This window comes from Narcine bancroftii, chromosome 1 (assembly GCF_036971445.1).
Source record: "Narcine bancroftii isolate sNarBan1 chromosome 1, sNarBan1.hap1, whole genome shotgun sequence".
Classification (NCBI taxonomy): domain Eukaryota; kingdom Metazoa; phylum Chordata; class Chondrichthyes; order Torpediniformes; family Narcinidae; genus Narcine; species Narcine bancroftii.
The window spans coordinates 435790315-435809400 of NC_091469.1; the positions used below are offsets into that span (position 1 = coordinate 435790315).

The 19086-nt window shown below is 37.7% G+C and overlaps 1 protein-coding gene across 4 annotated transcripts in view; it reads right to left on the reverse strand.

The window, feature by feature from the left end:
- Nucleotides 1-904: 904 nt before the first annotated feature.
- The window catches only part of fam171a1 (family with sequence similarity 171 member A1), a 192480-nt gene continuing 174298 nt past the window's right edge, over nt 905-19086 (reverse strand). For all 4 annotated transcript variants that reach the window (XM_069914325.1, XM_069914326.1, XM_069914327.1 and 1 more), the window contains 3 exons: nt 6245-6361; nt 4717-4840; nt 905-3857 (listed from right to left, as the gene is read on the reverse strand). In XM_069914325.1, the coding sequence (XP_069770426.1) occupies nt 2276-3857; nt 4717-4840; nt 6245-6361 (1823 nt within the window). In that variant the 3' untranslated portion in view covers nt 905-2275. The remainder of the gene's footprint in view (nt 3858-4716; nt 4841-6244; nt 6362-19086) is intronic.

Below are 19086 nucleotides of genomic sequence, written 5' to 3' on the forward strand. Positions count from 1 at the left end.
GATATGTTTAAGGTAGAGGGGTAGGGGGAAGGAAGTTTAAGTGAAGAGAAGGGAAATATTTTTCACAGAGAGCGGTAGGTGCCTGATATGGATTTCCAGGAGTTCTGGTAGAAGCAAACATAATAGTAGGATTTAAGAGGCTTCTACACATATATATGAACATGGAGGCATCTATCATAAGGGTATCTATCAGGCACTGGCAGCAGATTTTTAGTTTACTTTTGTCAGCATGTTGGTCACAGACATATGGTCCAAAAGGCCTGTTCTTATGCTGTACTGCTCTATGTATTTTGTGAATGGTTCACCTAAAGGTCGAGAGAACTAATGTTTAGGGTTGGTGAACGTCATGACAATCAAGCAGGCTATTTTGTCCTGGATGGTGTCCAGTTTCTTTAGAATTGTTGAAGCTGCATGCATCCACAGAAGTGGAGTGCATTCAATAGTAGGTGATTGCAAGGTCTTTGAGGTGTCAGAAGCCCATTACACTACAGTCATAATTGCAGTACCACCAAGCAGATACCACCTGCAAGATAGTTGATGGAGAAACATTATGTGTGGCATGGTTGGCTTCAAGGCAACAGAATCAAGAAACTTCCACGTTCTCTTCGTGTCCGTGAGGTTTCCCCAAGTGCTCAGATTTCCTACCACTGTTCAAAACATACTGACAGTTGTAGGTGAATTGGGTGTAACTCGATGGCATGGGCTCGTGGGCCGAAAGGGCCTGTTACCGTGCTGACTGTCTGAATGTCATTATATTTCTGGGAATTTTTGGTTAGCTGCACATATGGTCAACTGCACAACAGTTTTACTCAGTAATTCTCAGTTAACACTGCTCCTCAAATTCCTGCTTATTAACCAATAACTAATTACAATATTTTGAACAATTTCAATGAAACAAAAGAGCTTCATAATTCCAGGTGCAGGTTTATTATAATCTTAAAAAAAGCTAGTGGTCACCGAGCAAGTATTCAGCAATCCTCACATCCAACGTTTAGTTCTAAGAACAAATGCAGCAGCCCAGAATAAAAATTGATTTTCAATTTGTATGATAGTTATAAATACAGGATTATGTTAAAAAATCCCCCCTCCAAAAAAACAGAGAAAGGTAACTTTTACCCAAGATTTATTTTGAGCATTTAGCTGTAGAGAAACAAGCAAACAATCAAAAAGATTGTACAGCAAAGGAATCCTGGCACCGTAAGATGATACAGGGAGATAAAATGTTTTCTTATAGACACTGATCACTCACTCTTGACCACTCAATAATCCCAATTGGAAAGACATCAGAAATGCTAGCAATTAAAACATTCAACTGCAGCCAAACGCACAACATCCAGTCGCGGCTACTTGCTTCATGTCTCTTTACAAGTCCTCTAGTCTAGTTTGTAGTTCAACAGCAAACCAGTAATACAATACACATTACTACCTACAGTATACTGCTGTATCTTAAGCATGACAAAAAAGCACAAATGATTGATAATTGCATGCAAATCATTAAAGAGCTGTCAAAAAACTGACAATTATGAAATGCAGAATTTCAAGAGTCCAGAGACTAGAACTATTGAAATAAGGTTTGCTCAATGGAAATCATGAAGGCACTTGGAGAATACCGGACCAGATTTTTTTTTGAAGAGGACAGTTTGATTTTGGTCAAAGGCTTATGCCATCACTGAATGTGTCATTCACAGCGTACTGGTAGCAAAACATTGCAACATTAAACATAATTCTAATTGAATAAAAGATCTTAAAGAAAATAGTTTACATCAAATATTAGACACATGTAACTGAAGCAATATAATTTTAAAAGCAGCAATGCATAGCCTTTCTTTCAAATCTTCCACATCTGTGGACACAGCATTCATGTACATTTTTGAATCCACTATTACAGTATAATTCTAGCAAATAAGCAAAAATCCTTCAACTGCCACTATTAACAAGGACATATGAGCAAAATATCTGGGATTGAATGGAGTATTTTGCACAATAGGTCATTTATGGTCAAAATAAATCTGAAGATATTTTGTTTTGCTATAATCATCTGACAGTCTTATAGGTCTTTATTCAAACAACATTTGCTTTGGAAACTATCTGAAACTTTCTCTCTGCACCATCAGAAAGATCAGAACATCATTCACGGTTCTTTTTAAATATACTCACGTGTTTACGTTTTTTTTTAAAAAGATCTGAAATTCTCAAAACTGAACAAGCATTTCCATAAAAGAATATTTGGCAACTTTATTTTTTTTTAAATCCAGCAGAGTGATTCTGCAAGCTATCATTTCAAATTAAATGCAATTAAAGGTCTTTCCTCCCGTTTCTGCCAAGGACTTTTTTTATCCTCATCTTGGTCTGTGCTGTCAGAATCATCACCATTCTCATTGATTTGATTGTCATTGATACGATCATTTTCAATATTCATCGTCTGATCGGCGGTATCAACATCCTCAGTATGTTTTGGACTAGTCGGAAGACGTGCTTCAATTTCTTCAATCCTCTGAATGTTTTCATTCTGCCGATATTCTGTTGCGCTACTCTGTCCTTCAGTTGATCCTTCCAGTGGCTTCATTGATGTGTCCTCTGGACTGCAAACTGCTGTACCACTTTCACTACCACTCTGTTCCATGTCATCCATGTAAACCAGCCTTGTGTATGTCATACTTCCAGAAAGATTCCGTTCCCGTGCTTCTTTCCCCTTTCGAGAGGGTTTTGACTCATTCATATCCACGCCTGAATCCAAGCTGGCATCATTGCTCCCATTTTTCCCAGCTTTCTGCAAGTCGATGTAAGAATGTCGAACCTGGGCATTTGCACGGCCATCTAGAGACACAAACCAAGCTCTAGGGTGAGGGAGAGGCTTTCCTCCAGCAAGTTCCAATAGGGCTCTTTCAGAAAAGAGTTGAACTTCACCATGCATTTGAGCCATTGCAGCTTCACTTAGTGTTGCTGGGATAGACATAGATTCTGACATGGCATTTGACTGTGGACTCCAGTCATCTCCTTCTGCATCCTGAAGTTGTTGCTGTGATAAAGCTTGGGGTGACAATTGTTCCTGCTGCTGGGAAGGTGGATGTAACTGTTCGTGAGAAAAAGAACGATCTTCCTGTAGCCTCTCCAACTCTCCCTCTTGTTCTGCCGGGGCAGTCAAAGGCTGTCCCATGGATGGATATTCCACAGGCAATTTCATATAATGGGCAGGAATAACTAATGCAGGGAGAACCTTTCTGTACACATTGTCATTCACCTCATCTGCTGAACTGCAACAAAGCAATTGACCTGGCTGGGGAAAGGCGGTCGGTCTTTCAAGGTGGTCAACAGACCGAGACATCATGTAATCAGTTGCTTTTCTGTCAGTATTTTGTGCTTTATCGGAAATGTACGTTAGCTGATGATCTGGTTCTTGGATGCTAATTTTACTGTCAGTAGTAAACAGACTTATTGAAGCCTGAACTTCTTTATCTGATTTGTCCAACAGTGGTTGAGAAACAACAGAATTGTAGCTCTTCCTATAGCCTGTCCCCACAGGAGATTCAAAATCTTCCGAAATATCAATTGATCTGGCCATTTTGAGGCAATAGCTTCTTGGAGATCTATCATAGTCTTCCTTTAAGACATTTCTCAGAGTTTGATCCCTGTGTGAAATTAATTCTTCTCTTGAACTGAATTCTCGGGAAGTATTATACGAAGGCTTAAGCATTGGTGTATGAACATCTGCCTCTCCATTGGATAAGAGTTCCATGTGGACAGCACTTATTAAATTGAGATGTGACATAGAAGTAGCTTGGTCCTTCTTTGAACTCTCCAAAGCAGAGGAAAGCTGTATTTTCCTATGGTGCAGACGGGGTTTTAGGCATTTTCTCCTGCAAGATAAATGGGTGGGATAAGAAAAGGAGAAAGAATATTTCAGCATGTTTTGGAAATGACTTCACATAATTAAAAATATAAAATGAACACTTGAAAATAAACCAAGTAAATCACACATATCCAAGTAAAAATCTATATAGAAATTTAAAAATCAATTGACTAGTATACATTAAGAAATGAGATTGGAATAGATGTATTTTGATCTTTATACCCTGTAAGCACAAATTTAACAATGGGAAATATTTTTAGGCCTTATTTATTGACAAAATTTATCAAAAATTTGTTTATTGGAACATTGGCACAAAATCTCAATAGATTTGACAGAATTTTCTCAAGGAAAATCTCCAAGACTGTAAAGTGCTCCCAACAGCTTTTTATTAATTGACATTTCTGCACCAGTTATAATTTGTTCAAGTCAATTTTCGTTAACCACAATGAATACACATATACTTTTCAAATATACAAAATGGTATATTACCCTTTTCTCTTCGCACTGTATTTTAATCTCCCAATCCAAACAATTTCGCAGCTAACAGATGTTTCCCTGAGAGTATGGCTGAAATTGGGCACTCATTGAATGAAGAATCACAGTATGGAGCAATTTCCTACCACACTGTGGTACAACATATTGAACAAAATGCATTAATAGAATTGAAAATTACTGCAGCGGAATAAATAGCCTTTCAAGCATCTTATGGCTTTAAATAAATTATGACCAATAAATATTGTATGGAATGCACAAGAAGCAGTATGTCTCAACAGTGATTAAGCTCTTTTTAAAAATTACATCATTTTTATCCTTTGGAAGTGGACTATGCTGTATTTTCAACATTTTTCCCCTTTTCCAAAATTTACCTGCAATAATAGATGAGTAAGCAAAGCAAAACAAGCAAAATGATAGTCATCCCTCCAAGAATAGCCAACAGGAAGACGGTATGGTAGACAGTGATGTCACTGGCTCCGACACCAACCAGATTACCTAAAACAAATACATATTATAAAAAGAAGAGGATCTTCTTTCTGACACAGGTGCAAAATATAATCATGTTTAGTTTTGTTATACCTTTACAGTAAGGAAACTGGCAGACCAAGTGTCTACCTGAACTGGTCCCGTTTAACCCACATTTGGGCCATATCCTTCTCAACATTTCCTATTCATGATCCTGCCAAATGTCTATGAAATATTACAATTGTACTGTACTTGACGCTACCATTTTGCCTGGCAACTTGTTCCTTATGGGCCTTTCATATCTTTCACCTCTCACCTTAAATCTCTGCTCTAGTTTAAGATTCCACTACCCTAGGGAAAACACCCAATTCTAACTATCATGATTTTATATTAAAATCCACCCACCACCCCCTAGTCTCCAACACTCCAAGGAGAAATCACAGTCTATCCAGACTCTCCTTTAATCGAGCTGACGGTCTTTTCCGCACCCTTTAATAATATAATTCAGAGCTGGGTGACCAGAACTGCACTTAATACTCCAAGTATATAGAAAGCTTTCTTTTTAAATCAAAATGAATTGAGGAAAGCTCATGGTAATTTATTGACACCTAGAAATTCAACCCAACTTCAGTGTTATCTTATACTGAAATTGGGCAAAAAGAGATTTGCCAAAGTTTTGAAGTGCTGGCATTAATTTCTGTTGAAGCCTCATCCTGGCACCTCCCATCATGATTTGCCATTGTATGGGTGTTACTTACCCATCATATACAATGACGTTGTTATGATGTATGTAGCATCTATCAACTACCAGAGAGGTTAAATTGAAAATCATAAACTGCGACCTTCATTTTAACCCTTAATAAACTAATGGGTCTGACATTCTCGAAGTAGGGAACTATGAGCCAACTGGTATAAGAGATTTATATTTTATAAAACCCCCTGTCATCTTAAAAGTATTAATAATCTCATTGCTGGGTGCACTGAGAACATCAGTATATAATTACCTTCATTCTCTGATGTTCTGCCTTAGGCCATATATGCACCACAGGGTGTGAATAAAAATGCCTCCACTCAGAAAACTGGGCACTACATCCACATCCCCCTAGCTTTCTGTGATCCTCTGCTGCTTTGTGCAGACTCTCCCACTCCCTTGTTTTCACTCATATTCATGGCAGCATGTAGATGACGCAACAGTTGCCTGTTTAATTGTGTTAGTTGGCATGAACAATTTTTTTCAAGAAGGAAACTAAGATAACAATTAAAAAAAAAATTAACATGTCCCAATTTCTTGACTTTTTTTTTAAACAAAATGACAAATCGGTGTGAGGACCAAACACAGAAGCCATTTAGCACAACAAAAATGTGAAATCCTATCTCTGACTCTGCCTCACTTTCAAGCTCCTCCCATCTTCAGCAATGATCAAAGATATTTACCTGGACTTTGAGGAGACATGGCTGCAATCCAGTAACCCAACTGTGGAGCGAAATATGTCCAAGTGAAATAATCCCCTTCCTTTTGCACAATTCCCAATCCACTCTTCAGCCAAGCACCTGGAAATACAGCGAAGAAAGGATATTTTGACTCAAATCATTATGAATTTTTAAGAGTTTTTAAAACTTTATCAACATAATTGAAAAGTGAACATCTTTGTACAGAAACACACTCAAAATTCTTCACCAATTCGCAATAGAAAGAAAAGTTAAAATAAATCACGATGGATTTTCTTGGCATAATGAGTCTTGGCACAATTCATGTCATGATATTATAGCCTTATGTGTTTCTAGCTTGATACATATCATTGGGTTCCATCTTACTAGCTTGCTTTCCTTGAACCAGAATCCCTGCCAATAATTTCTCCACACCCATTTTCATTAAGGCTCAGAGCAATCCAGATTCCAGAGGTAAGGTTTGGATGGCAGCAGCTAACCAAGGAAACCACATTGATTGAACCCTCCCGAAAGCTTCGATAGTTGGAAAAGCCGCGTCCAGCAGGCTATTTAACAGTTCTTAAATGCCTAACAATTGTTGGAGAAAGTAATTAACGCTTTAAAATTACACTTCATAAAGTAACATGAAAAACATAAAGCTAAAGCAAAATAGTTTAAACCAAAATAACTCATCATCCACTTTGCACCTCGATTAAGAGCATTACAATCAACTTTGAAATGGGGTCCATGAGAATGCTGGGCAATCTCAGAAAGACTGGATTCTGCTGCTGAATTCATCAAATGTCCCATTTCATTATAAAGTCTGGTTTGATAATGAATGCATAAAAGCCTAAGTCACATAATCAATGAAATGGCTAAGCACTGGTATTTCTATTTAGAATTACCAGCATTATCTTTTGTGATCCAACCCATTAAGCAATGAATAACAAAAGACAATTGATCTTTTTTTTTAACCTGCAGTGAACTTGAATTATTTTGCATTTGACACCCAAAATTGTGTAAAAATTGTTTGCAAATATTTTAAACAAACTTCTTCAATCTATACAGGGCATACTTGTGCAAGTAAATAAGCTGTAAAGTATCAAAACATCAGAAAATTAGCAAGAACTATGGCATTGTTAGAATATTTTCATAAATTTGCACCACCACCATATATATCTCAGTTACAATCGTTTCATCATAATTATTACATCTGCCTATGTTTTCAGGGGATGTTTGAACACCACTTACTTTCAGCAATTGATACAAATGAGTCAGGCCCAAAACATTAGTTACCCTTTACTTCCTGTGGATGCTGTGTGACCTGCTGAGTTTCTTCAGCATGTTTGTGTATTGCACTCAACAATGTTCTTAAAAATATGCAAGTACATTTTAGCATTATTTTCAATGGATTCTGTTATAACTTGGAATATTTGTTCCCATCTCAGACAACGTCATCTATTAAAATCTGTGTATCAATGAATTTCTTAGATTCTAATCACGTATATCTTCTTGCATAACTGAAATTACTGATCCCAGGAGTTACATAAACCAGTATGTCCCATTTCATTTGGACACAAATCAGGCAAATGCTTGCAGACATGAGACTTTAGTTTGAAATACCACAAGTTTATTTTTAGAGCAGGTTTAGAGAGCGGCTTTTGAAAGGGAACAATTATTCCAGAGTAATTACCATCCCTGTACACATGATGAATGCCATGAACCAGTTTACTTTTGAACACAACTCATTAAAATGTGTTGGAAAATTTCAATTAGAAAGTGGATTTTTTAAGAACTACTGATTCATGGTACACCAAGGAGGACTGTTTACATCCACTCATGAAAGCTTAAAAAATGATAAAATTCTTGTCAACATCACAAAAGCACAATTTGTTTACTGAGACTCTAGCACATACTGATAACTACAGGAGGTAGAGGTGTCGGAGATTCACCAGGATGTTGTCGGGACTGGAGCACTTAAGTTATAGGGGGAGGTTAGGTCTGTTTAGGAGATTGAAGGATGACCTTATAGGTTTACAACATTACAAGGAGCATGAATAAATTGAATGCTAACAGTCCATTTCCCAGGGTAGATGGTGCTTGAACTAGAGGGCACAGGTTTAAAGCAAGAGACAATAAATTTAAGAGGGACTCAAGGGGCAAATGTTTCATTCAGAGGGTGGACTGTATCTAGGATGAGCTGACAGAGAAAGATATAGAGGCAGGTATAATTACTATGTTCAAAGTACATGTGAACAGGTGGATCAAAAGAGTTACAATGGTATTGTCCACATGCATGTAAATGGAACTAGCCAAGAATTCCATTTTGATCACCATGGACAAGTTGGACTGAAGGGTCTATGCAGAAAGTAAGCACTGTACACTAATCAATAACTTTGTCTGCAATAAATTTGACTACATATACAAAAGGCACTTGCTTCAAACACAAGGTTCAACTGGTGATAAGGCATTGCAGGAACATAGAAAAGAGGAGCAATAAAAAAGTCATATGATTCTTTAAGTGCCTCCATCAATCAATATGTTGACTGATTCATTTTCAACCTGCAACACCACTTTCCATATCTCTCTAAGCTCCTTACCTCCCTAGTAGCTGAAACTTCTATTTATCCCTTGAATACCATCTGATCTCCACAGGCACCTGGGGTAGAACGTTCGAAAGGACACAATGATCTGGCCAAAAATTCCTCCTCGTGTCTTTCTTATGAAATCTTATTCCAAAACTATGCCTTCTAGTTCATGATTGTCTCCATCAAGGGGAAACATCCTCTCAGCATTCCCCCAGATAATCCCCTTCAGATTCTAATAGGCTTTCAATAAAATCACCTCTCATTCTTTTGAATTATATTGAGCATAAGCCCAACCTGCTCAATCTACCTTCATGTAATGAATAATAACTTCATCACTTGAATCAAGCTGGTGAATCTCTCTTGTGTTCTGAAGCAAACATTTTTTTTGTAATATTTTATTTATCATTTTAAATATATTTAACAATCAACAACCGTACAAAATACAAATCAAAAAAAACCATCCCTCCACCCCCTCCCCTCTGTATGTCCAATTAAAAAGGGAGAAGAAAATAAAAAAAGAGGAAAAGAAACAGAAAATCCCATTGACAGTGGATACAGTAAAACACATATTACAATGTTAAAACCTTTACAGATGTCTGCTGGCTAGTCAGTAGTGGTCATAACCCTAGGATGGAGCTAGTGAGGTACCTACATATTCTAAATAGGGCTGCCAGATTTTTAAGGTGTTGTATCCCTTCCAAAGACTGTATGTGACCTTTTCAAGTGAATGCAGCTGTTCATTTCTGAAGACCACCTATCAATGAGGAGATAGGAGTCAGATTTCCTTGTAAACTGCTATACATTTTCTGGCCACACATAACGCAATTTCTGTGAATTTAATGTAAATTTAATTAGAGATCTATTAACATTTTAAAAAATTCCCCAGAAGACAAAGCTCTGGGTCTACTGGAAAGGTGACTCTTGTGATCTTAGTTAGAATGTCACACAGGTCATACCAGAAGGGTCTCACCTTCCCACATCTAAAGGCCATCTTTGATAACTTGAGTTTATATTGGTGTAATTTCTGGGGGGTGGGGGGGGGGGCAAGGAGGTACAGCTGATGGAGAAAATTATAGAGAAACAGTCTATATTGATAGTAGCCAATAAACTTCCCTGACATAGATATGACATAGATCAATTGTTATGTCCAAATGTGAATCCCCAGCTCACTCTAGATTTCTGCAAACCTGGCTTTGGGCTCTCAATTAATAATAAAAAGTACATTTTAGAAATAAATTTATATACACTTCCTTCATGAAGTAGTTTCTCCATTTCAGGGAATCCCATTTCAGTAAAGTCATTTCAGGGCCCAAATTGGCCCTAAGGAAGTATCTTAACTAGAGATAACAAAAGAAAGTCTTGTTGGGCAAGTCATATTTCTTCTTCAACTGTTCAAGTGACATGAAAAAGTCCTTTTTCATTGCAATCTTCCAGATAATGTATCCCAGTCCAGAATTTTGTTCAATGTCAGAATCAGAATCAGGATTTATTGTCACGAACAAGTCATGAAATTCAGGGTTTTTGCAGCGGCATCAGAGTGCAAATGTTCATATGATGACCATCTTATGACATTACTCTAATAAAAATATTAATAATAGTGCACAAAATGCAAGTAGTGTGTTTGGTTCATTGATTATTCAGGAATGCGATGGGAGTGGGGAAGAAGTTGTCCTCATGCCATTGAGAGCTCATCTTTAGGCTCTTGTACCTGTTCCCTGGGTAGCAGAGTGAAGCGGGAATGGCTTGGGTGGTGGGGGTATTTGAGGATAGAGGCCGCTTTTTTAAGACATTGCCTCATGTAGAATTCCTCAATGGAGTCATGGGTATGTTCATTTTGTCTTAAAGGTGTGTCCAGTGACAATCCTCTTTACAATCCAGAGCCTCCACAGGCCTCGCATTATATTCTAACAAAGTGGTTTAAATGGGGTTGTCTGTCCTGTTGGTTATAATTCCATTTATAAATAAAATCATTGTACACCTTCTCTTTTAAGGAGTGCAATCCAATTTGTACCCAGGAGGGGGCATCATCACCCTCAGAAAATCAAGAAATAATTCTCATTTGGGCCACCAAATAATTTTTTTTGGAACTAGGCAACCGGATGCCTCCTTATTTATAATCCCATGTTAATTTTTCCATGGATACCCTGGGTACTTTACAGTTCCATATAAACTGCCCAACATGCTTATTAAGTGTTTTTAAAAAAGTTTGGGGAGTGGAACAGGCAAGGACTGGAAAAGATATTGCAATCTTGGCAATATATTCATCTTCACACAGTTGACTCTGCCAATTAGAATGATGGGAAAGCTCACACACCTACTTAAATCTCCCTTCAATTTTACTAAGTTACAGGAGGTAATTAAGTTTCTATAAATTCTGAAAATGAGGCCCCAGCAAGGAACAAACTCATGACTCCTGGTGTACAAGACCAGTCAGTGATCAACCATTGAGCTACAGATTTGTTAAGTACACGATTACATAATCTGCCATAAGATTAATTTTGTAATTTGTCTGACCCATTTTAAAACCCTTTATTTCTGAGTCTTGTCTAATTGCCTCTGTTAAGGGCTCAATAGCTAAGACAAAAAGTCCTGGAGATAATGGACAACCCTGTCGATTCGACCTGCTCAAAGAGAATATTGCCAAGATCTGTGGTGATCCTGGGTTCGGGTCTATGATGAAGAGTTTAAACTCAGTTAAAAAACAGTTGCCCAAACCTGAGCTTGGCCAAGACTCTAAACAAATACAGCCATTCCAGCCAGTCATAGGCTTTCTCAGCAACTAGAGCCACAGCGACACTTGGTTCGGCTTTAGACTTTGCATAATGGATAATATTAATGAGCCTACATAGGTTGTTGGCTGATTGGCATTTCAAAATAAAGCCACTTTGATCTGGATTTATTAATTTCAGCAGGTATTGGCCAAGCCTGATAGTCAGGGTCTTAGAAATCAATTTATAATCTGAGTTAAGTAATGAAATGGGCCGAAATAAAGAGAATTCTAATAGCTTTTTTTAAATGAATCACAATAATTATGACAGTAGAAAATGATTCAGGGAGTGTATGGGTTTTAGACGCTAAATCAATTACATCCATGATGAGGGGTATAAGCAAGTCCTTAAATTCTCTATAAAATCACAGTGGGAAGCCATCCTCCCCTGGTGATTTATTGGACTGTAGTGAGCCTACGGCTTTTTCAATTTTTTTGGGGGGTAAATGGGAGGTTAAGATTTGCCTGATCTTCTTGGTCACATTTGGGCAGTTCAACAGTGGATAACAAGTAATCAATCTTAGACAGGTCTTCAGGTGATTCTGATTTATATACATTTGTACAGAACTGTTTAAATGTGTCATTGATTCAGTTGGATTATATGAGACTGGGATCACTTAAGTCTGAATTTAATTAATTTTTCTCGAACTTTCTTCTGCTTTCAATTGCCAGGACTAGACTTTATATGCTTTCTCTCCCAATTCATAAAATCTTTGTTTAGTTCTCAGAATGTTTTTTTCAATTTTTTAAAGATGTGTAGTTTATTATACTTGAATTTTTGTTTACAAGCACTTTATATACTTCCTTGGAGCCAGACTGTTGGAACTCCTATATCAATTTCAGAATTTCTGTTTCCAGTCTTTCTAGGTCTGCCATGTTTTCTTTTTAATATCTTTTGTATATGAGATTATCTTTCCCCTTAAATAAGCTTTTATCATGTCCCATAAAATAAAATTATTGGAAGCAGAGGGACAGTTTATCTCACAGAATAGCTTTATCTGGTCCCTAATAAATTTGTATGATTCTGGTTTTTGAAGTAAGATAGGATTCAAACACCATCTGTATGAGTTTATTGTTTTCTCTGGTATCAAAATAGAGAAAGCCAAAGGCAAATGGTCTGACTGGGTTCTAGATAAGTATTCAACATGTTCTTCTTTAAACTGGAGATCAAAATAATTTGTACTGTATTATGCTAGGTGCAAATTCACTGGCTTCATCTTCACTCACAGATCTTTTCCTCCTCCTCCTCCTCCTCCTCCTCTCTCCTCCAGATCCTATTCCTCATTCCCAATATACACTCTCTGTGCACCTCCATGTGCAAGATCCATTCTACCATGTTAGATATCTTGGACCTGAGGCTCAGAGGAAAACCACAAGTCCTTGCATACGATTATCTTTAAAATGTGTGTCCATTAGATTATTTTGAATTGAATTGATTTCTTTTGCCATGTATGTCGAGATACAATGTAAAGCTTTCTTTTCCATGCAATTAATTTCCACACAGGTAAAGCAATACTTAAGTGCAATAATAAAACAAAACTGCGGGGTGCGATGTTGCAGAGTGTTTCAAGACAAAGAGCAGGATATAGGGAAAAATACAGTTAAATAGGAGGCCTATTTAAGAGCTTGATAACAGCAGGCAAGAAATTATCCTTGAATGTGGAAGGTCACGTTTTCAAGCTCATGTATCTCCTGCCCAAAGGAAGGGGGGAAAGAAGAAAGTATGGGATGTTGACACTTTTCCTAAGTTAGTGGAGGTAGAGATGGGGTCAATGGAAGGCAGGTCCCTTTGCATGATGATGACTTGAGCTGCAGTTTCTTGCAGTCTGGGGGCAGAGCAGTTCTCCAACCAACCTGTGATGTACTCTATGCTGCATCTGGATATCCTTAGGAACTCCATTTTTATAAAAGCACAATGCTTAATCAGAACACCCCAGTCCAAGGAAAATGTCATGCCAGTTCAATTAATGTACAAACAGGAATTTATTCCATGTGCACATTTACAATTCTCAGTCAATGAAGCTAGCCATGCCTTCAGGCAGCAAGATTGAAACAACATCAAGACATAGAATTACAAATGGCATAAGAAGTTGACGCTGAGAAAGAACTAGGCCACGACCATCAACTCTAAACATCTCCCCTAACATTCAATTGCAAAGTTAAAAAAATTCAAAATAGACTTAATTCACAAAAAAAAATACAATGCACTATTTGTTCCCATTTGTAATGTCATATTTGTATCTTCTTCTTTGGCTTGGCTTCGCGGACGAAGATTTATGGAGGGGGTAATTGTCCACGTCAGCTGCAGGCTCGTTTGTGGCTGACAAGTCCGATGCGGGACAGGCAGGCACGGTTGCAGCGGTTGCAGGGGAAAATTGGTTGGTTGGGGTTGGGTGTTGGGTTTTTCCTCCTTTCCTTTTACACAAATGAAACAGTGTGATTTTTTTCAAAACCGTCAGTTTTTATACTGTATTTATATTTACATTTCATTGTTGTCCCTTCAGCCTACTTCCATGCTGCACAACGAACCTTTATATTATTTTGAGACGGAGGAAAAATGTGATATCTCTTGATTTCTTTGAAAATATATCTAGAACAGGGCAATAATTCAAAGTAATTATATTCATCCATGTTGACAATCATATGCTCATTAATGTTTATCCCATTTTAGAAGGAGCAAATAACAGCACTTCACAACTGCTGTTATAGTAAGTTGATTTTGCCTTTGGCTAACAATTTGGTAGGGTTGTGCTGAGAATAATGTGATGAATCCTTCCAGCAAAATTAATAACAGTAGGACCCAGAGTCAATGCTCCTATTCAATACCTGCTGGATCAATGGCCTCAATTCTGCTCTTCTATCTTTTAAAAAAAATTAGACCTACAGCGTGGTAACAGGCCCTTCTGGCTCATGGGCCCATGCTGCCCAATTATACCCCAATTAACCTACAACCTCCATATGTTTTGGAAGATAGGAGAAAACAGGAGAACCTGGAGGAAACCCACACAGACTTGGGGAGAATGTACAAACTCCTTACTGACAGCGCTGCTTTCTAACCTGGGTCACTGGCGCTGCAATAGCGTTCCGCTAACCACTACTCTAACTACGTTGCCCTAAATCTTATGCTCTTAACTTCAGATTCTCCTAAGGTTTAAAAATATTTCTCAGCTTTGAACATAGTTCATAACACTGACAACTCTCTAGGGTACAAAATTTCACAGTCCTCTAAAGGAAATTCTTCCCCATCTGTCCTTAGTAACAAATCCTCAGATTTGATTGCCTCATCCCTTGTTCTGGACTCCACTGCCAGGAGACATCCTTATTCCATCTACCTGCTTAAGTCCACTTATAATTTTCCAGAAATGTGACTACAGCTGCAAGGCTTTTTTTATGCTTCTCATTGAAGCCCTATACAGTTTTTGAGATACTCTTCAACCAAAAAGGTCAAGGAAGCAAATTATTTCCTAAACGAATCTGCAATTAAACTAATGCGTGTTTTCTTCCAATCATAAATTCCTGCCAAGAACCATAAGCCACTATGCCCACAAGATCAAGATGAGCAAAAAAAATTCCAATTCATCAACTTTATTTGATTTTAAACAAACATATTACACAATTTGCCAATCTATTTTTGTGAGAAATTGAAGCTGCTAAAAGCTTAGTTTCACAGAATGTTCTTTGGAACATTATTTGCAAACAGGAATATGTTTGAATCAGCTTTGCTCTCACCAACAATACTAGGCACTGTGGCTATTGAACACACACACAACTCTCACAGCAGGAAATATTAATCTTGATATTAACTGTTTCTATTTGTTGGAGATCATATCCTAAATTAGAATTTGAACCCTCTAAACATTGATTTAAGTAGTGACTTAACTTTCACTGTACCACAAAAACTATTTATAATCTTGTATTTAAGCTTCTTTTTTGCAGAAATGCACAATAATGTGTATAATGATCAGAAAAATAGATTGTAAATTTAGTAGTAAAATGGGCACCCAGCGTAATAATACTGCATTTTGTGTACAGCAGTACATTATAGGCAATTTCTGTGCCATGCTGAACATATTGAACATGTTAATCTGGTTTATTAGTTACGAACCACAATGGTAATAACTATTTTGCTGGAAAGGAAACCTTATATTTAGGAGCAATGTATCTGTCAATCATGCACAAACTTTATGTATTTAAGTTGGGCCCCTCCAGATGATATATTGGTCTAACAGACAGAACACATATAATCTGATTCTCTGCAAACCACATGGAAATCTTGAAATTCCAGTTAATTTCTCTCTGCATTATACACAATTTGTTTACATTTCTTTATTTGTTTACATGTCTACATTAAGTACAGATCTTTTTGCATTACCAATAAATGGTAATTTTGCCTCAGCCACAGGAAAAAGAATCTCAGGGTTGTATATGTCATGTATGCACTCAGACAATAAATCTAATAATACTTAATAACCTCATCAACAGGAATAATGTCATAAGTGCAGATATCTAGACTTATTTATCTGAGTTTGTTCAACAATGATTTGGTCAGGGAAAAATCAAGCACAAATGCCTTAAAAGTTTGAAAACCAACATCTTGCACTAATAGCATATTAGGATCTGGTTTGCTGAGGATTGCTGTTGGTGGAACATTGCTGCCACTGCGGCTCCATCTGACTGGTTCGACTGCTATTGGCTCTGTACAGGCTTTAAAAGCCCTTTTACAGAAGCCGACAGTGGTTTATCTTTTAAAAATCCACATAAATTTTAAACCTTTAAATGATTTTTGATATTAAAATATTGTGACTTGCTTTTAATGGCATCCACTGGTCAGCGGTAAGTGCTAGATTGAGGGATCATCCAATGCACAAATTCATCCTATACAATGACATTTATGGTATTTGTTGAATGTTTGTTGCTTAGAAATTTAAAACTTCAAAACAACTTCCCAAGTTTTAAAATTGCAATCATCGATACAGACCTGAAATCACTTGCTCCGATGAATCTCCACTCAAATTTCTCACAAAGCTCAGAAACTTGACCTGTTTTGGGTGGTTCAAGGGAAGCCTTTTGCTAGATATTACCCTGAAACTACCTTTGGTGTCATGTGGCTAAAGGTTCTCCTGTTCCTGCTTTTTATTAAGCCCCATGGAGAGTCTCTAATCTCCCTCAAAGTTCCACAAAGTTTCCTGCTACAACCTTCGCAGTTTCCCTTCTCATAAGCCCTTTAGCTTCTGGAAAATTCAAAGGTGGGCAGAACAATTTAATATCTTTTATTGAAATCTATTAGCATTCCGGCATCATCTGCTCCAAGTTCAACTGCTGTTAGTCAGGACACAATTCCTCTTTGCTTTAAGCAGGAAAGGAGCCTTGCAAAAGTAGAAGTCTGCCTTTTAGGAAATACTGAACCTTTTTGGAAGTCATTTTGTTAGAAAACTTCATTAACAACAAAAAAATATAGGGCACATCTACATAGCCAGTGAAATTTTTTTGTTGTTTAAATAATTTTCCACACGTCAAGCACTTATTTTCCCCAAATGGTAAATGTGCCCATTTCCCTAGAAAAACGATATTCCTGACCTAACTCTATTGACCCTACCTTGATAATAATAGAGCTTGCTTCCTTGGTCTTATCCAACTTACTTCAGAATTATATTAAAAAAAATCTGTGATCTTTTATCTTTATCATCCAGGACTCAGACTCAGAATTTGGTACTTCTGACTTGGCAACTAAAATTCATTCTCCAAAGAAACAATGCTAGAGCATGGCACTCTAGCAATGAATGCAAGTACCATTGCCACTTCAGCGACAAGATACAATCCAGCAGTGGACACTTCCATTATATCCTACATTTTCTCCAAATAAAATACTTTAAAACTATGTGACAAGAGTATTTTGAGGTGGCTTGGGACGAATTGTTAGAGCAGCTTGCACACACACATTTCAAAACAGAGAATTTTTGCAGGACTTTTACAGAGTGCTTTTTGAAGAAAGAGCAACAAAGGTGCAGAATACAGCTGGCCTGGGAGAGCATGTGACCTTTGCAGGCAGAGGGAGAACAGATTTGCTTTCAGAGAGAGAGGGTGTGAAACAGAGAGAGAAGGAGTCAGAAATCAGATCCAGAGGTACAAGTTGGAAGGCTGCCTGGTTGAAGGAGAAGACTGGCGGTCTGAAAGGTGACCTGAAAGAAAGAGGAGCATCTGGAGAACCCTGAAGAGGGCAAGTTTCGTCAGCAAGACTGATTGAGAAGGAATCAGTTGCGGATGTCCTGGAAAAGGAATCTCTCTCTGAAAACCAGCAAGAACCCTCCTGAGTGGTAACCATTTGCCTGTTAAACACCAAAGCCTGGTGAACTTTGTTAATGCTAACTTCCATGTTTAATATTAAGGGGGGGGGGATTAAGTAGGTTAGGTAGGCTAAGTATGTAGGTTAAGTAATAAGTTAAAGTAATTCTGTTTTCTTGTTCAAATATAATTAAAAATTACTTTTGTTGAAGAAACTCTGTGTTGTGGTTCATATCTATTACTGCTGGTTTTTGGGGTCCTCTGGACTCCATAACAACTATGTGTAGAATTTCTGTTAAAAATCAGAAATTGTACAATCTGACTTAAAGCTCGTGAGGCCAAGGTGGCGGGGGCATCACTAGAAAAATAGATTAAAGAGATTGTGCAAATTGTCCACTTTAAAGGTGGGTGGTCTACAACAAAATGCTACATTGCTCTTGTTAGAAAGACAAAATGGAGTTCTAACTCTGAGGATTTCACCTGAGGGTTATCTTTTAACTTCAAAGTTCAATACACTGGAGCTCTACCCATCAATATATTTTTGGATCAGATCAGGATCATCAATTTCTATGTGCAGATACTGTCGCTCAAGATCAAGTTTATTTGGCATCCGATTCTACTAGTACAGCTGGATGAAATTACACTCTTCGGTCCATAGTGCAGAACAGTGCTAAACACACGTGCAGACATAACACACATACAAACAATACGTATTCACTGTACATATATTAAAATAAATATTCTTAATAAATAGAATCACGGAGAGTTGTTTTTGCAGTCATTCAGCATTCTCACTGCCTGTGGGAAGAAGCTGTTCCTCAGCCTGGTGGTTCTGATACTCCTGTACTCTTTTCCTGTCTAGAATAACTGGAAGATGTTGTGTGTGGGGTGGTAGGAGTCTGCCATGATTTTGCAAGCCCTCTTTAAACAATGATCACAGTAAATTACATCCTTGTGTTTGGTTGGGGGAGGGGGTGAGGGGAGAGGGAGATCCCAGTGATCCTCTCAGCCACTCTTACATGCCTGTGGATTGATCTCTGATTCGATGCTCTACAGGAGTGGTTCTCAACCTTATTTTTCCCCACCCACATACCATTTTAAGTAATCTCTTCCTAAACACAGAGCACCTATGGCAAAGGGATTACTTATGGAGGGATGTGAGTGGGAAGAAAAAGTTTGGAAACCACTGCTCCACAGCAACCATATCACAT